Source organism: Pundamilia nyererei, unplaced genomic scaffold (assembly GCF_000239375.1).
Source record: "Pundamilia nyererei isolate P.nyererei 1_Seehausen unplaced genomic scaffold, PunNye1.0 scaffold00254, whole genome shotgun sequence".
Taxonomy (NCBI): Eukaryota; Metazoa; Chordata; class Actinopteri; order Cichliformes; family Cichlidae; genus Pundamilia; species Pundamilia nyererei.
In genome coordinates, this window is record NW_005187655.1 from 42,712 (window position 1) to 58,450 (window position 15,739).

At 40.8% G+C, this 15,739-nt stretch overlaps 2 protein-coding genes across 2 annotated transcripts; one reads left to right on the forward strand and one right to left on the reverse strand.

Moving 5' to 3' along the window:
* Window positions 1–584: 584 nt before the first annotated feature.
* On the forward strand, window positions 585–5,312 carry LOC102193052 (claudin domain-containing protein 1-like). Its single transcript, XM_005749735.2, has 4 exons — window positions 585–1,404; window positions 2,277–2,384; window positions 2,569–2,706; window positions 3,414–5,312. Exons 1-4 carry the CDS (start codon window positions 1,113–1,115, stop codon window positions 3,632–3,634), a joined length of 759 nt encoding a protein of 252 aa, XP_005749792.1. The 5' UTR covers window positions 585–1,112; the 3' UTR covers window positions 3,635–5,312.
* Window positions 5,313–9,062: 3,750 nt separating this feature from the next.
* On the reverse strand, window positions 9,063–11,531 carry LOC102193527 (N-acyl-aromatic-L-amino acid amidohydrolase (carboxylate-forming) B-like). The gene is made up of 6 exons (XM_005749737.1): window positions 11,287–11,531; window positions 11,003–11,198; window positions 10,835–10,928; window positions 10,640–10,747; window positions 10,434–10,546; window positions 9,063–9,315 (listed from the first exon to the last, which is right to left on the reverse strand). The coding sequence occupies exons 1-6, from the start codon at window positions 11,529–11,531 to the stop codon at window positions 9,070–9,072; spliced, it is 1,002 nt and encodes a 333-aa protein (XP_005749794.1). The 3' UTR covers window positions 9,063–9,069.
* Window positions 11,532–15,739: the final 4,208 nt, after the last annotated feature.

A 15,739-nucleotide genomic window follows, 5' to 3' on the forward strand; every position in this document is an offset into this window, starting at 1 on the left:
GCTAGCATAATGGACAGGTTTTTGACGGGGTGCAAAGCAGGAGATGAAGCATCGCCAAATGTGTTTCCAAACCAACTTCCTTCCAAGCCAAAGACTAGAAAATATGGTGAAGCATATCTTCCCCTTGGCTTCACCTGTACAAGTGCCAAGGTAGGTCTCCCCTGCAGAATTGCTTTTCCCCTGCATCGGGAGCAGCGCTGGGCTGTCCAAATCACGGACAAACAGTATCCCACATTCTTGATTTTTAGTTCATAAACACTTCTTGTATAATGACTAACTACTCCTGACATTTTGGAGATGTTAGCTCTTTATACAGTGAAGTTACATACAAATAATATCAGGCTGATCCTGCCACAATTTGTTCCCCCTGTCCAAATCACGGACAAACAGTATCCCACAATTGTTTATGTTTTTGAACCTATTTTGCACAGAGAGGCATTTTAAAAATGTATTGATAGCAATTTTGAATATTATTACACAGGAAAAAAACATTTTTCTTGTAAAACAAATGGGGGACCTAGCAAAAAAAAAAAAGTTTTGGAACCACTGAGGTACGCGCTATTAAACGAGGCTATTTTTAATTTGTCCTGACCGGCGGAACCGGAAGAGAAAACCGCAGGGATTAGTGTGTTTACAACTCCTAGCATCCTGGGTGCATCAACCTGCCATCAGACACATGCAATTTGCATTTGCAAGCTGGTGGGCTTAGCCTATCGTATAACAGCTTCTCTTTTAGCTTTCTTTCCTGGATTGTTGTTTAGGTGGTGGTGGACTCTTGTTGTTCTGGAACCGTCGCAGCGTCGGGCCACCCACCATCTGTAGAAGTGGGACAAGGGAACAGATGGCGCATCCAAGCCGGGCTGCAGGGTTGCTGACGCTGAGCGTTCGTGCAGAACTGGAGATCAGTATCAATCATTAAAATAAAGCACTGCCGCCGTATACAGCACAGTGCGTTTTTCAAGGTTACCAATGCCAATGTGGTTGCGATAGAAGCGAGGGTAGGGGGACTGGAAGCATCGTATGTCGACCAAATTGAGGCGCAACGATCGGGCGACGATTTGACCGCTGGCATCAACTTAATCCCTTCTGACGTGTCTCTGTCTCGGTGAACAATGGTTGACAATCGCTACGCCACAGCTCTGGTCATCGCCTGCGTGCTGAGCATCATAGCCACCGTGTATCTGTCGGTGGCAATCGGAACGCAGCACTGGTACCAGTACAGCAGCCCCACGGTGCGCGGAGAGGCCAACATTTCCGAGTTGCGCTCGCTGTACGAGGAGTTCATAGACGGAGAATTCGATGAGAAAACCTACAGCGACACGTTGTTCCGTCTTAACGGGACTGTGGGCCTCTGGTGGCGGTGTGTGCTTGTTCCTGCCAACGCTCACTGGTACAAAGAGCCAGGTATGTATATGTGCTGACGTCAGTAGCACAGTGTCCTTGTAGCTTTACGTGAAGTTGGATCATTCACGTCTCAGATGGTTTAAACTATACAGAGATGGCTTTTGCTGCTCTCTGATTGAGCATCTGGTCTCAGGCAGGTGTGGTATATTCCCAGGCCTCTCCTCTGTTTTCATCACATCTCTATGCAGAGCATTTTATTTTGTTTCCCACTACACAGACTTAGACAGGAAATCAATTCCAACCCTGTTCCTCCAATTATTCATTATAGGGTCACGTGGGGGGGCTTGACCCTGTGCCAGCTGTCACAGGGCAAGAGGCTGTGTGCATCCCAGACACGTCTGCCTGTCCCCTGCAGGGCTGACACATACAAAAAAATTATTCATAGCTACAGCCAATTTAAAATCACCAGTTAACCCAACCCCACTAACTGCATGTTTTGGACTGTGGGAGGGAGCTGGCCTATTGAGAGAGAACCCACCTAAGCATGGGGAGAACGTGCAAACTCCAAACAGAGTGGACTTTCGCTTTCTGGTGCTAACCACCACACCAACATGCCATTCAATTTTAACCACTGTTGCCATTTAGTTTGATCACTCATTTTTTTGATCACCAATTTCTACCTGGGCCTTACGATCACTTTCATTTGTAGGTGAAAAACCAACCGTACAGTAGGTATTTCCTGTCGTGCTTAACGCTATATTTCTTTTCATAATGTGAGAAAGTTTTCTCAGGGCTTTCACATTTCCTTTACATTTTGTGCGCATTTGTACAACCAGTTTCTCCACAGGTAGTACGAAACTCAATGTTTGAAATGAAAATTTAATTCAAATGCACAGTAAATGGAGTATAAACGGGAGCCTGATCTCTTGTAGGTGCCAAGATGGTGCTGGAGTGTCGAGGCTTCACTCTACCTCAACAGTTTACTCCAAAGTACAAAGAACCAGGGAACCACAACAGCGGGGAGGACATGGTGCGCACATGTAAGCTCAGCCACAAGTTTATGCTTTTTAAAATATGCAAAAACCACACTTTAGCTGTGAGAATATTCTATATTAGATTCAGCCTCTTGTCTAAGTAGTGCATTACTTACATCTGATGTTGAGTACTACATCAATCCCAGTCAGGGCAGAATCTTATCTCACACATCCCTCTGTGTGTGCGCAGATCTGTGGAGGTGCCAGTTTCTGCTGCCGTTGGTGTCTCTGGGTCTAGTGGTGTTGGCAGGTCTGACTGGATTCTGTGCCTGTCTGTGCCGAAGCCTCACACCAACTCTTGGAATAGGAGTGCTTCACATGCTGGCTGGTAGGAGCAATGTTGAAATCCATACATGCTGTCAGACTGTGCAATTAAACATTTTAATAAGGGTTCACAGATGTAAACTTTTACATCTGAAAGTAACTCTACAAACTTATTTAAATATAGTTCTCTCCATGGTTTGTTATTGCTTTTGTAAGGCATGAAAATCACAATGACATAATCTAGTCAGTGTCCATTTTTTTATGCACAGTCTGTGGTTATAGTGCATGTTGAGTCAATCTCACATTGTCATGACTGGGAACCAAGCAGATCTGTTGGCAAAGTGGACCTATCATGCACATTTTCAGCTTTTATTCTTGGTAACTAAAAGAAACTTGATGAAACATTCAAAATAATCTTTATTTTTCAGTTCAACCACTGTCTGAAACACACTGTTTGCATTAAATTTAACAAGCAGAGTGTTTCAAGCAGTCTGGAGCTCAAGCTTTTAGCTCACAGCGAATACTTTTCCATACGAGAAGAAGGTTTCCATTAATATTATTTCCTAATAGTCGAGCTTTTTCCACATTAACCAATCTAATGTGAAACAAGCAGTGATGCTGCAAAATGATAAATATACTATCTGGACGTTTAGCATTTGACTTATTACGAAGTGAATACCAAACTATAAGCACAAAAATTTCTACCTAAACATAAATTTGAAATCTGATAAGTGATTAAACCCTAACTAAGTGTGTCTGTACGCCATCCAGGTCTCTGCACCTTAGCCACAGTGTGCTGCTACCTGGCGGGGATGGACCTGCTCCACAGGGTGTCGATGCTACCCGACAAAGTGGACGGCTCTCTCGGCTGGTCGCTGTACCTGGTCCTCATTTCTTCACCTCTCCACATGATGGCTGCCGCCCTGCTAGTGTGGGCGGCGCGCAGCCATAGTCAGAACTACTACCGCATGACTGCCTACCGGGTGGCATAAACTGAGATTTAGCTCTGGATCTTAAGCCCTGTTTAGAGTCTGACACCAAGATTCGTTTTCTTAATGAGTTGTGGGGGTTTTAAGATAAGAAGGCATGACCCCGTGAACTGCATACCTGGTATCAGAGTGCCAGATAAATTTAAAAAAAAAAATCTTGTTTGGAAGAAAAGTAAAAGCAAGTTCTTAAATGACAGTTTACACAGGTTTCATGTGTACTGACTCCAGTTTTCCTTCCTTCTCATCCCATCTTATCAGATTACAGAGATTTTGTGATATTGCTGTTCTTCCTGTTTGTCATAAGGGCACATGCGTACTGCACATTTTTAAACATCTTTGATCTGTTGAAAATTGAACAGGATTTAATTTTATCTTTTAAAAACGTCACAGTTGTTGTCATAGTTTTCTTCAGTCCAATATAAATCTTCCATTGTAAAAATATAATCAAGTCAACTGACGTATAATGGAAAATATTTTAACTTGCACAATTTTTGTTGATTTTGTTGATGACGTATTTCGCAAAGGAAGTCAAATTTGTAGGGTTTTTTAAATTTAACCAAAAAAAGCTGCACACTGACTACTGTTCCTTGATATGTGTGATTTTTATCATTTAAATGGCGATGACAGAAGGCACTTTAGTGATAAGTAAGCACACTTAGTAATAAAAGAAGTACTAGAGTCTGGGAAAAGTGTGTATTTACAGACCTCTGCTGGTGAAATTTTCTAGTCTGCCACACGTGATTGCAGCTGAATGTGATGACGTTCCTGTTCGTTGCACTTGAAGAATGTGGCCACAGGTTTGTTGTATTTACACAATGTTCCCATGACTAGAATTTAATTTACAATTCTGTTTCAAATCCTCTGTTGTTGTTGTTTTTTTACTTAAGTTTATTTATTTATTTATTTATTGTTTATGGTAGTTATTATGTTCAGACTGTGTGTATAATTTGTTTACTACACGATGTATGTATTGCATTGCTTTGTTTGCTTTTTGATCACATCATGTTGTGACTGATTTTTGTAGAAAAAAGTGAAAACCACAGTAGTGCTCATTTACTTTTTTTTTTTTTTTAGTTGAGCACATACATTCATGAAAGTAATTTTCTTAGTTCATATTTGGGTGTTTTTTGTTGTTTATTTGATCGATGTATGTCCCTCAGCTGACGGATTAATGTGCTGAAAAACAAACAAACTGTTTTAGTCTCATTTCCCTGGTTGGCACTATGAATGTACTTTAAAGGCCATATTATGATAAGCTACAGCATTTCTTTGCACCTAAATTAATTTCAAACATATTCTGACAATTGCTGTAGTAATCAGTAGTGAATTTCTATATTTTTAAAATGTAAATATTAAAAAAATTACATTTGGAGAGAAAAAATACCACTATTACCCACAAATTCATGATATCTGTTTGTGAAATATCACTGCTGATAAAGATTTATGAGCTTCATGAATATCTGAAATGATGCACTGTTCGTCTCATTATGAAACACATTGTATTTTACACATTCACCCTTTAAATACTGGAAACTCAATCCCTGAATGCACACTACCATGTGTTGTTTGTGAAAGAGTGCTTAATCCCCCTGTTATGAGCTGCAGCAGTTGATAACTGTGTATTTAAATATCGTGTGTGACACATGTCACCATTTCAATAAAAAGTTTTGTAAAAACTGAATTCAGTCATCAGTCTCATGTGGTTAACATCTTTTGATGCAAATTCCTGCTCATCAGCTTGTTGCTCCTGCTCCGCCTGCACTCGGATTGCAGGAATCATCACCGTAGCCCAACTGTCGCAGAGTGAGTCACTGAGTACATCCTGGACGCGGCGCCAGCCTCTTGCACGGCTTCCTTTTTTCTTTTATATTTTGACTTTGCTTGTACAGTTTCTCCTCAGGAAATAGAAAATACACCGAGATTTTAAAAAAACGACAGCAACGTTTGAAATGAATACATTCATACAGTAAATGGAGTTTAATGTGCTTAAACACTGAAATAACTGATCTCTTGTAGGTGCCAAGATGGTGCTGGAGTGTCGAAGATTCACTCTACTTCAACAGTTTACTCCAAAGTACAAAGAACCAGGGAACCACAACAGCGGGGAGGACATGCTGCACATATGTAACTTCAGCTATACTAGTGCATTAATTACATGTGATGTTGAATAATTACCCCAGTCTATGCAGAAGTTTGTGACATGCAGAGGAAGGTACTTAAATGCCTCATTTACTAACAATCTCACATCTCCCTCTCTCTGTATGCGCAGACCTATGGAGGTGCCAGTTTCTGAGCAGGTCTGACTGGATTCTGACTTAGAATAGCAGTGGTTCATCTGCTTTCTGGTAAGCGCAATATTCAAATGTCAACAGACTATATTAGTAAACAGTTTACTAAGGCTTCAGGAATGTGACCTAGTACATCTAAAACAATGTTCCCTCTAATTTTTCACATGTCTGAGCGAACACACAAACTCCCTGAGCGTCCCTTGAAGCACTGTGAGCAACAGCAGACGTGTGCACTGTGGTCACGCCAGCATCGAATCCATCCAAGTTACATGGTTTATTAAAATAATCAAAGTACAGCATTTACATTTATGTTAGACTACTTTTAATTAAGTGCTTTAGCCCACTTACAATGAAAAAAAATCTTGTTCATGACCTGTGTAGTATGTTAACACTATTAGAAGTAAAAATAACTTCAACTCCAATTTTGAAAACACAACTTTCTTTTTTTTTTTTCTTCCTATAAAGCTCTGACTTGTATTATGAGTTTGTGGTCTGGGAGAGAGTCCTGTAACTCTCTGTCTGCATAATACAGTATATTAATGACCTATGTTGGGCAATTAATTATATAGTTGCTTCTTCAAAAAAGTAACTGAGTTTTGCAAACAACGAAGTTTATTTGCAGCTGTTTAACCTAAAAATGCAGCCAAGGCGTTTTTCTAGAATTTACAGAACAATCAGCTGTTCTGCATCAAATCTGATGCCACACAAATTATCTGTGTCACTCCAAAAAATACTTTCTGTCCACTATGAGATGAAGGAGAACAATAGCCTGATACCTGCAGGCCTGACAACAGGAGATGTATCACTCCTGTAACACCTGTAACATTCAGCAGTCACCTCAATGTTCTGACACACACAACAAAACTATTGACTACACTGCACACTAACTACACAAGATTTGCGCTAAACGTCACAAGTCACAAGTCTCTCACATCTGGGAGTTCGTCTTGTAATCGGAAGGTTGCCGGTTCGAGCCCCGGCTTGGACAGTCTCGGTCGTTGTGTCCTTGGGCAAGACACTTCACCCGTTGCCTACTGGTGGTGGTCAGAGGGCCCGGTGGCGCCAGTGTCCGGCAGCCTCGCCTCTGTCAGTGCGCCCCAGGGTGGCTGTGGCTACAATGTAGCTTGCCATCACCAGTGTGTGAATGTGTGTGTGAATGGGTGGATGACTGGATATGTAAAGCGCTTTGGGGTCCTTAGGGACTAGTAGGGCGCTATATAAATACAGGCCATTTACCATTTACCATTTCTAAACACTCCTAAACTTACCCCCTTCCTAAACATCTAAATGCCATGTTTAGGAAACCAAAGTAATTTTTTGATTTTGGTTTGGTTTGGTTTTACGTGGCCTATCAACACAATTTAAAAACTGGGATTAAGTCCACACTTTTTCCGTCAATTGTTCCGTCTGTCCTGCTCACGTCTCCAATGGTTGTTCATGTTGTCATTAATGTGGCTTCACTCCACATCAGCCACGCTGCTTTGCTAGCTAAAACACCGGTGTCGGCACATAAGGACGCTGTCATAGCCTGTCAGCGAAGTTGATTAGCTGCGAATGTGAATCGCGTTATTGGCTGGACTATGGAATAAGGTGGCATCATTCTAATCCCATACGAGAGCAGCCAGTCACTGACTAACACTGCAAAACAGAATTGTTAACATATTTATTTTAACTCATTCACTGCCATTGACGTCTATAGACGTCAATGGCAGTGAATGAGTCAATGGGTTTAACTCATTCACTGCCAATAGCTGGCAGTGAATGAGTTAATTTTAGTTCAGGTTAGATTTCATTTCTGTGCGCAGAGACCATGCCGGCAGTGCGCAATTGCGCACGCGCAGCTTAGAGGGAACATTGATCTAAAAGTAGGTTATTTATGTAAATGTAATTTCAGTTTGACAAATACTTTCAAAGTAATTATAATATTGCAAATTATAATTATATTTTGCTTTATACCTGTTTTTTGGGGCAAACAAAATACCCAGCCTATTTTATGTCACAGTGAATTATAGATTTGCCATGCTAACCGTGGCAGCTAACAATATCAATAGTCAAATGTCCATAGCTCCACAGAGTATGGTTCAGTCTGTTGATTTGTTTTACTTTTTAAAACAAAATGTCAAAAGGTCTGAAAACTATAATGACATAGCATGGTCACAGTGTCCATCTTTTATATACAGTTTGTGGTTGTACAGCATGTCACGATAGACGGGGAACAGAGCAGAGCCATTTTGAAAGTGGACCTATCGTACACATTTCAGCTTGTAGTAGCCATCTGTAAAAGAATATCTTGGCATGATTCACAGTTGAAACTAATCCTTATTTATTTAGTTCATCCACTTTCAGCTACTGGGCACACCCCGAGTATAACAAAAACGCACATGCTTTTTGTCAGCTGGGCCAGTTGTTTCGTAATGGGGGTTTTTTACGTAGCTTCTTTGGAACAGACTGAAAAAATTTGGCCTCGGGAAGAACAAAAGAACAAAGGCAGTGACACTGATTACTGTCTTTGCAGTATGTTCCCATGATTTCAGGGGAACATACTTTGCATACATTTCCATAATTGTTTCACTCAAGTTATATTTACTCATTTAGAATTTATGCTAGTTTTTAGGTTCAGATTGTGGTATAATTTGTTTACCCAGTGTATTTTTTTGATCATATTTATCATGTTGTCACGGATTTTGTAGAAAAGGAGGAAAATACAGTAGTGCTCATTCACTAATTTGTTTTGCTGACCGCTTACATTCAAAAAGTAATTTTCTTGTGAATTGGTTTTTAATCTGGTGTTTATGTTGTTTATTTGATCTATATATGTTCCTCAGTTGACTTATTAATTTCAAGGAACCTGAAACAGTGACTGTACTTTAAAGGTCATATTATTACAAGCTTCTTTGCACTTCATTTTGAACATATCCTGATCATCGCTGTAGTAATCGGTAGTGAATTTCTATTTTTTTAATTTAAATATTTAAAATAATTAAATTGCCTATGAATTCATGCCATCTGTTTTTACACATTCAATTCTTACTAGAAACTTAATTCCTGAATGCACAGTGGCATGTCTGTGAAAGATAACGCATGCCATCATTTCAATGAAAGCTTTTGTAAAAATTTAATTCAGCCATCACTCTCGTGTTGGAAACGTCTTCACTCCTCTTCTTCTGATGCAAATCCCTGCTCATTAGCTTGTTGCTCCTGCTCCGTCTGCACCCGGATTGCAGGAATCGTGATGCGCCTCTTTCTTGCCAGGGAGAGAGCGATGCCCTTCTCGTAGTAAGCGCATTCGTTGATGAAGAAAGGATAGAGAGGTTCAGTGCCTTTATACCTCACTGTTTCTCCTGAGAACGTCTGGAACAGCGGGTCTTCAGGGTGGAGCAGGCAGAAGTCTCGGTCCTGTGAGGACAAGCAGATGGTTTAGGTGCTGAGCAACACCTGTCGGATTTAACAGGATTAAAAGTGCCATAACAAAGCTCCAGTGGCTTAAAGTGCAATATCATTAAGTGATGCTAGGTGCTTATTTTAAATGCAAATAAAAAAATCATATGTCATATGTCAGAAGCTAAATTTAAGAAGTGCAGAACAGTTTAAAAATACAATATACCAGACTGATAGTTATGCAACCATCCTATTCTCAGTAAACATCTCTACCAAAGCCTCCTCAGGTTGGTTGTGTTGACAAATTTAACGAAACTCCCAGACATTTCCAGCACATTTTTATTTTTACTTCAGCTTTTTTTCTTATTTCAGTTTTCACTAAAGTTTCCTCAGTTGACTAAAGCTTAAAGCAGTTTAATCTATGTCGTCCACATTACACATTTCCCTTAAAAACCACAGTGTAAAGTATAATGGATAAAGACATTTATTTATTGCGTCTGCCTGTACAGCTGCTTCTGACATTTAGCGGTGTTAATCTTAAATAAATTGAACTGACTTGTTGTTTTTTTACTATCGAGGTTGGCATTGACCCAGTCAGCCTGCCTTTTAGCCACATGAATTAACTTAAAGGTGTTAATTTTTAATCCGGTCACCTTTGGCCATCCTTTTCCGTTTGGATTCCAAATAGGTGAAACAAAGATTTCAACTTAACACAAACCCTTGACAGATATCATCTCTGGGACAAAGCTCCTTTAATAAAAAAGGCCTCACCTTGTGTTGTAAATGTTTATACTTTACAGTAAAAGAAAACGCACACTGACTGAATGAATCACTTCTGGACAGCAGGTGTGGTGACAGGCTAAATATAAAACTTGATTCATTCTTGCACAAACAGCTTTTGAGTTCAGACTGTGATTATTTTTCTTGGGACAAAGGGCCTTTCTTCTTCTTCTTTGTTTGTGTTTTGTACATGTCTCGTACTTTATGGTTATAAAGTTTGTTTCTGATGTTATGTGCGCCTCTTCATACTTTACAGCCTCCCTGGTTATGTCTAACTTACATAATTGCTTGGCAGTACTTCAGTGTTTTGTTCCGAGGCGTTTTTTGCTTTTAAGTGAAGGTATCTCAGGCCGTACCTGGAGACAAGGATGAATGGCTGCTGTGATATTGCGGGTCTCGCTGTCTCTCGGGTAGTCGATGTGTTTAACCATGGTGAACACGTCCACAAATCCTCCCTCAAACACATTACCTGGTAATAAACAGAGAAGGTGGTTGAAACCAACTGAGAGCCTCAAAGATGCATTGTTTCAGCTCAGCCCGTAATATGTCTATAAAAATGTACCTGAGTTAAAGAGGCGGACCCAGTCAAGCATGTGCTGGACACCCACTTTCATTGCTGTATAGATGTTTGACCTCACCACGCCGTGAGGCTGAGGGCCGATCTCCATGGCTGCAGATCAAGGATTTAAATTGAGAGTTATCACGCACTAATGCCACTTTTGACTAGACTAGATTTATAAAAGCTGTAAAAACTTACCAAAGCCATGTTTTCCCAGTGAATCAAGGGAATAGGACTCTTTGTTGGACACATCAAAATGTAGGAATCTCATTGGTGTATCTGGCATCTCCCTCTAAAAAAACTCACATTTTAGCTCACAAACATGCAGGGCGCAAAGATTTCAAACTAAGAAGCTGGTTTACTCACTTGCAGGTGTCTAAATATGTGCAGGCAGATCCAGTCACAGTCAGAGTATCCGATGAAGCACAGGCCCATGTTGGCAGTGGTGTTGTGGAGGTCGCAGACCAAATCCACTGCCTCCGGACTGCCCTTGGGTCCTAGCAGGGCGTTCAGCTCTCGGGACCTGATGATCTCATAGGGGGCCATGTCTGAGAAGGGACCACTGCGGGATAAAGAAAAATACAAAATAGCAGCACGCTCTTTGATTTTACAACTGACACCATGAGTGTTATCTCTGATTGTTGCCTTACTTGAGGGTGGCGTGGGTAAAGCAGCGGTTCAGATCAGTGTCTACGTATCGGCGACAATGCTGCATTGCCCGCGGGTTTGACAGCACCAGCAGCACCAACGCAGGCTTCGAGTCCTCCTCTTGCTCTTTCTTCATAACTTCTCTCTGCAGTTTCAGCAGCTCTCGCACCAAATACACACCGGACAGCTCATTGCCATGGGTACCTCCACACACGGCGACCCGGGGCAACCTTGGCAAAGGCACCATCTGGTCTACCTCCATCTGACTGAGAGCTGAGAGACTTTCCTGACTTATTGAACACTGTAAAGGGACAATTCCAGCTTAAAGGCACTGTACTGTAAATCAGCACTGAGATGCAAGACTCTTAAGGAGAAGCTTGATGTAAATCAGGGTGAACTGCCAGCTCAATATTCACAAATTATAGATGAATGAACGACAAGGAATAACACTGTACATTTTACCCAGTCTACCCCTCGCTGTTACCTTTCTCTTCCCTCTCCCCCTGCCGTTTACCCTCTTCCACCCTCTCCCAGGCTTTCATGCATTTTCACTGATTCAGCATTCCCATCCCTCCCTCTGTTCAGGCAGTTGCTGCCTGTTATACAAACTCTCACCGTTTCTCAACCACCTCCTGTCCACTGCACTGCACTGTACCACACTGTGTGGTAGGAAAGGGTGTGTCCCGAGTGTGATGGAGTGTGTCGGTCGCTTCCTGTAGTCACAGCATCAGTCAGGTTAGATGAGCTGAAGAGCCCCTCCCCAGCTTTCCCCGTATTCCCTGTTTCTCTTTGCCCCGTGTATAGGATGGTAGGTTCCAGTCTGCCTTTCAAAAAAAAAAAAAAAAACTGGCTAAAAATAAATCTGCTGGCATGACACAGCAAAGAGAGGTGCCTGTGATGTGTACAATAGAAGAAGCAACTCCTTTGGAAGCAAGCAGGAGATTTAAAGGGAACACACAGGGAGGCGGACTATTTATAGACAAGTACATATAAGAAGTCAAATAGATTTTCTATTATCGTCAGGTGACTTTTCAAATACATATTTTCTGTATTTCTTTCTATTTTGTAATAGTTTTTACTAATTGTAAAAGTAGCTCAATCAGAACTGCGCTTCAAAGTGTTTCGATCAATCAAATGGGAAGGGACAGATAATTGTCACGCTATAAATGTAATGGATAAATTTAAAGAAAAGACCTTTTGTTGGTGAAAGGTGATGAAAAGTGTAAGAAGTGTACATGAAAACTCCAAAAGCAGGAAAAGCCCCACAGGAGGCTTGTTTTTACCCCCTCTCGCCAGCGCTACTATGAAAATATACCAGTTTTGTTAATAAGTGGTTCATTTGGTTTATTTTCTCAGAGGGCATTTAAAGTCCAGTAACACACATCCATTCTGAGGCAGGAAACGCCATCCTGTGGCTCATTTTGTGGTGAGTAGCGCCCTCTAGTGGACAAACTATATAACAGCATGCCTGTACAAAGCACAATTTTTCCATTCAAACATGATATTTATCAGATAATATACTCAGTGTTGACCTGTGAAATACACTAATCTGCTCCTCAGACTTTAATTTTGAACCTTTACGTGTAATTTGCATTGCCATTGTGTAGTATACATTGTGACTGAAATCCAGACTTTGAGCTTTAATTCAAGGGGTTTAGCAAAGTTTTCTTGTTTAGGAATTACAGCCTTACATATAAAACACAAAACGTTATATAGTAACCTGGTCAACTGACTGGCCAGCGATTTCATGGCCCAATGAAGTCTATTCCCGTATTATTTCTTTACAAATTAAACACATAAAAGATCTGGAGCTGAGTCCAAGTATTGAACTAGTGCTGGGTAGCTGTTCACTGGAACTTTAAATACACTGAACAAAACTATAAACGCAACACTTTTGTTTTTGCTCCCATTCCCCATGGGATGGACGTAGAGACCTAAAATTCATTCCAGATACACAATATAACCATCCCTCCCAAACAGTGGTCACAAATCAGTCCAAATGTGTGGTAGTGGGCACATCTGCTATATTGAGATAATCCATCCCACCTCACAGGTGTGCCACATCAGGATGCTGATCTGACATCATGACTAGTGCACAGGTGTACCTCAGACTGCCCACAACAAAAGGCCACCCTGGAATGTGCAGTTTTGTCTCACAGCAAAATGCCACAGATGCCACAAGCAATGAGGGAGCGTGCAATTGGCATGCTGACAGCAGATCTGTCGCCCGTGCATTGAATGTTCATTTCTCAACCATAAGCCGCCTCCACAGGCGTTTCAGAGAATAAGGCAGCACATCCAACCGGCCTCACAAATGGTGGTCACACCAGATACTGACCGGTTCTGGGTCCCCAGACCCCCAATAGCGCAAAAAACTGCACATTCCAGGGTGGCCTTTTGTTGTGGGCAGTCTGAGGTACACCTGTGCACTACTCATGATGTCAGATCAGCATCCTGATGTGGCACACCTGTGAGGTGGGATGGATTATCTCAATATAGCAGATGTGCCCACTACCACACATTTGGACTGATTTGTGACCACTGTTTGGGAGGGATGGTTATATTGTGTATCTGGAATGAATTTTAGGTCTCTACGTCCATCCCATGGGGAATGGGAGCAGTAACAAAGGCCAAAGCTTACACTGTGCACTTCAGTCACTTCCCCTTTCATTTAAAACCCACTGTGATAATGTACATTTAAAAATTACCAAAAAAAATTACACTATGTATCAATGTGTTTTAAAAACTAATTTAGTGAACCTTAAGAATGAAAACCTGGAAATGCAGATTAAAGAAAAACAGTATAACGGTGCTGTTTGACATTAGAGCATTTATTTCAGTTTTTCTCTTTGTTAATACAAAATACTGAACAATGCCACGTCCCTCGCCCATCTGAGTCAAGTACTGAAACTCCCTTTTTTTGGAAAATGAAGCCTACCAATATTATGAGGAACCAAAAATACAAGGGGAAAAAAAGTCTACCTTACTACTACAATATGAATTTCTATACATTTATAAAATCAGTTATTTGCAATGATTTTCAATTCTTTATTCTTCACTTTTTAAGTACACTTACAAACAAAATTATGAAATGCACGCACGCACACACACATACATATATCCTGTGTTTTTGGTGTCAACATGTAGTTGCATATGTATGAACATGTATTTTTTTTAATGTTTTCTTCACTCATTTGTCTGTTTTACAGTCAATACAAGAGCACAGCAAGTATCCTGCACTATTTAAAACCATTTTTTTGTTTTGTTTTTTGTTTTGTTTTTTTACAGTAAATTTGGTTACCGTTCACTTGATTAACAAAAATGTCAAAATATTATTCCAGCATTGTGAAAAAAAAAAAAGGGGTAGTTTTATTATTTATTATTAAGGTAAACAGTTATATGAGACAATTTGCAACAACAAGTGCAGGTTCTTCATTTCTAAGGCAAAGAAAGGTTGTTGTTTTTTTAGGCCTTGCCACACTACAATTTTCACTGTCATACTTCCCACTAGGCCTTGGTAAAGAAAAATAACCTAATTATAAACGTGATAGTGTGAAAGGTCATCTTTTTTTAAAGCACACTGCACAGTGGCCCTGTTGTAAAGTGATGGAAGAGCAGATAAGCAGTCATACATACGAGCACGCTACAACTTTCACTTCATTACGTTAAGACACTAAATCAGAGATTAACAAAAGAAAACTTGCTAATGTCTTGAAGGCCACCAGTTGACAGTTTAATGAAAATTACTTTTAATCATACCTGTATATAAATGTATATATTAATCAGGTTTTATCCCCCCCCCTTTATTTTTTTTCTAGAGTTATTACCAAAGCAGATAATGCTATGGGTGACAACAGGAAAAACAAGAAACAAAAAATAAAACCCGAATCACCTCAATCAAACACTCTTGATCTGAAAAGACTGAGCAAACTTGATTTGGAAGCACTGCTCGTTTCACATCCTCCCACTCATGCTCAGCGGGACAAAAGAAAAAAAAACAAACAAAAAAAAACTTAAAAAAACAAAACAAAACACAAAAGCACCCAAACAGCAAAGAAATTTTCATTCCAGTCCTCTCAGATATGTGACAGCAACGAGGGGGAAACCAAATATGGGACGAGGGAGAGAAAACCCTGCTCTCCCTGTGGATCAGACAGCAGTGACCGTCCTGGAGATCTCTTAGAACAGAGAGCAACTGGAGGGGAGCAGCCGTCAGAGAAGGGGAACAGCAGGCCTTTGATGGTGTCTCTTCACGGCACTTTGCAGTCAATGCCAAGATCAAAAGATGTTGGGACAGCTCTCCCAGCTCCCGCGCTCCTTAGCTTCCCAGTAGCCTCCCTTATAGATGTGAATCTCCTCACCTGTGATTGGGTCCTCGCAGCGCTCGAACCAAAGTGCAAGATAGCTGTCATGAGGTGCGCCTGAAAGAGAGGGAAGGACAGAGGGGGGAAAGAA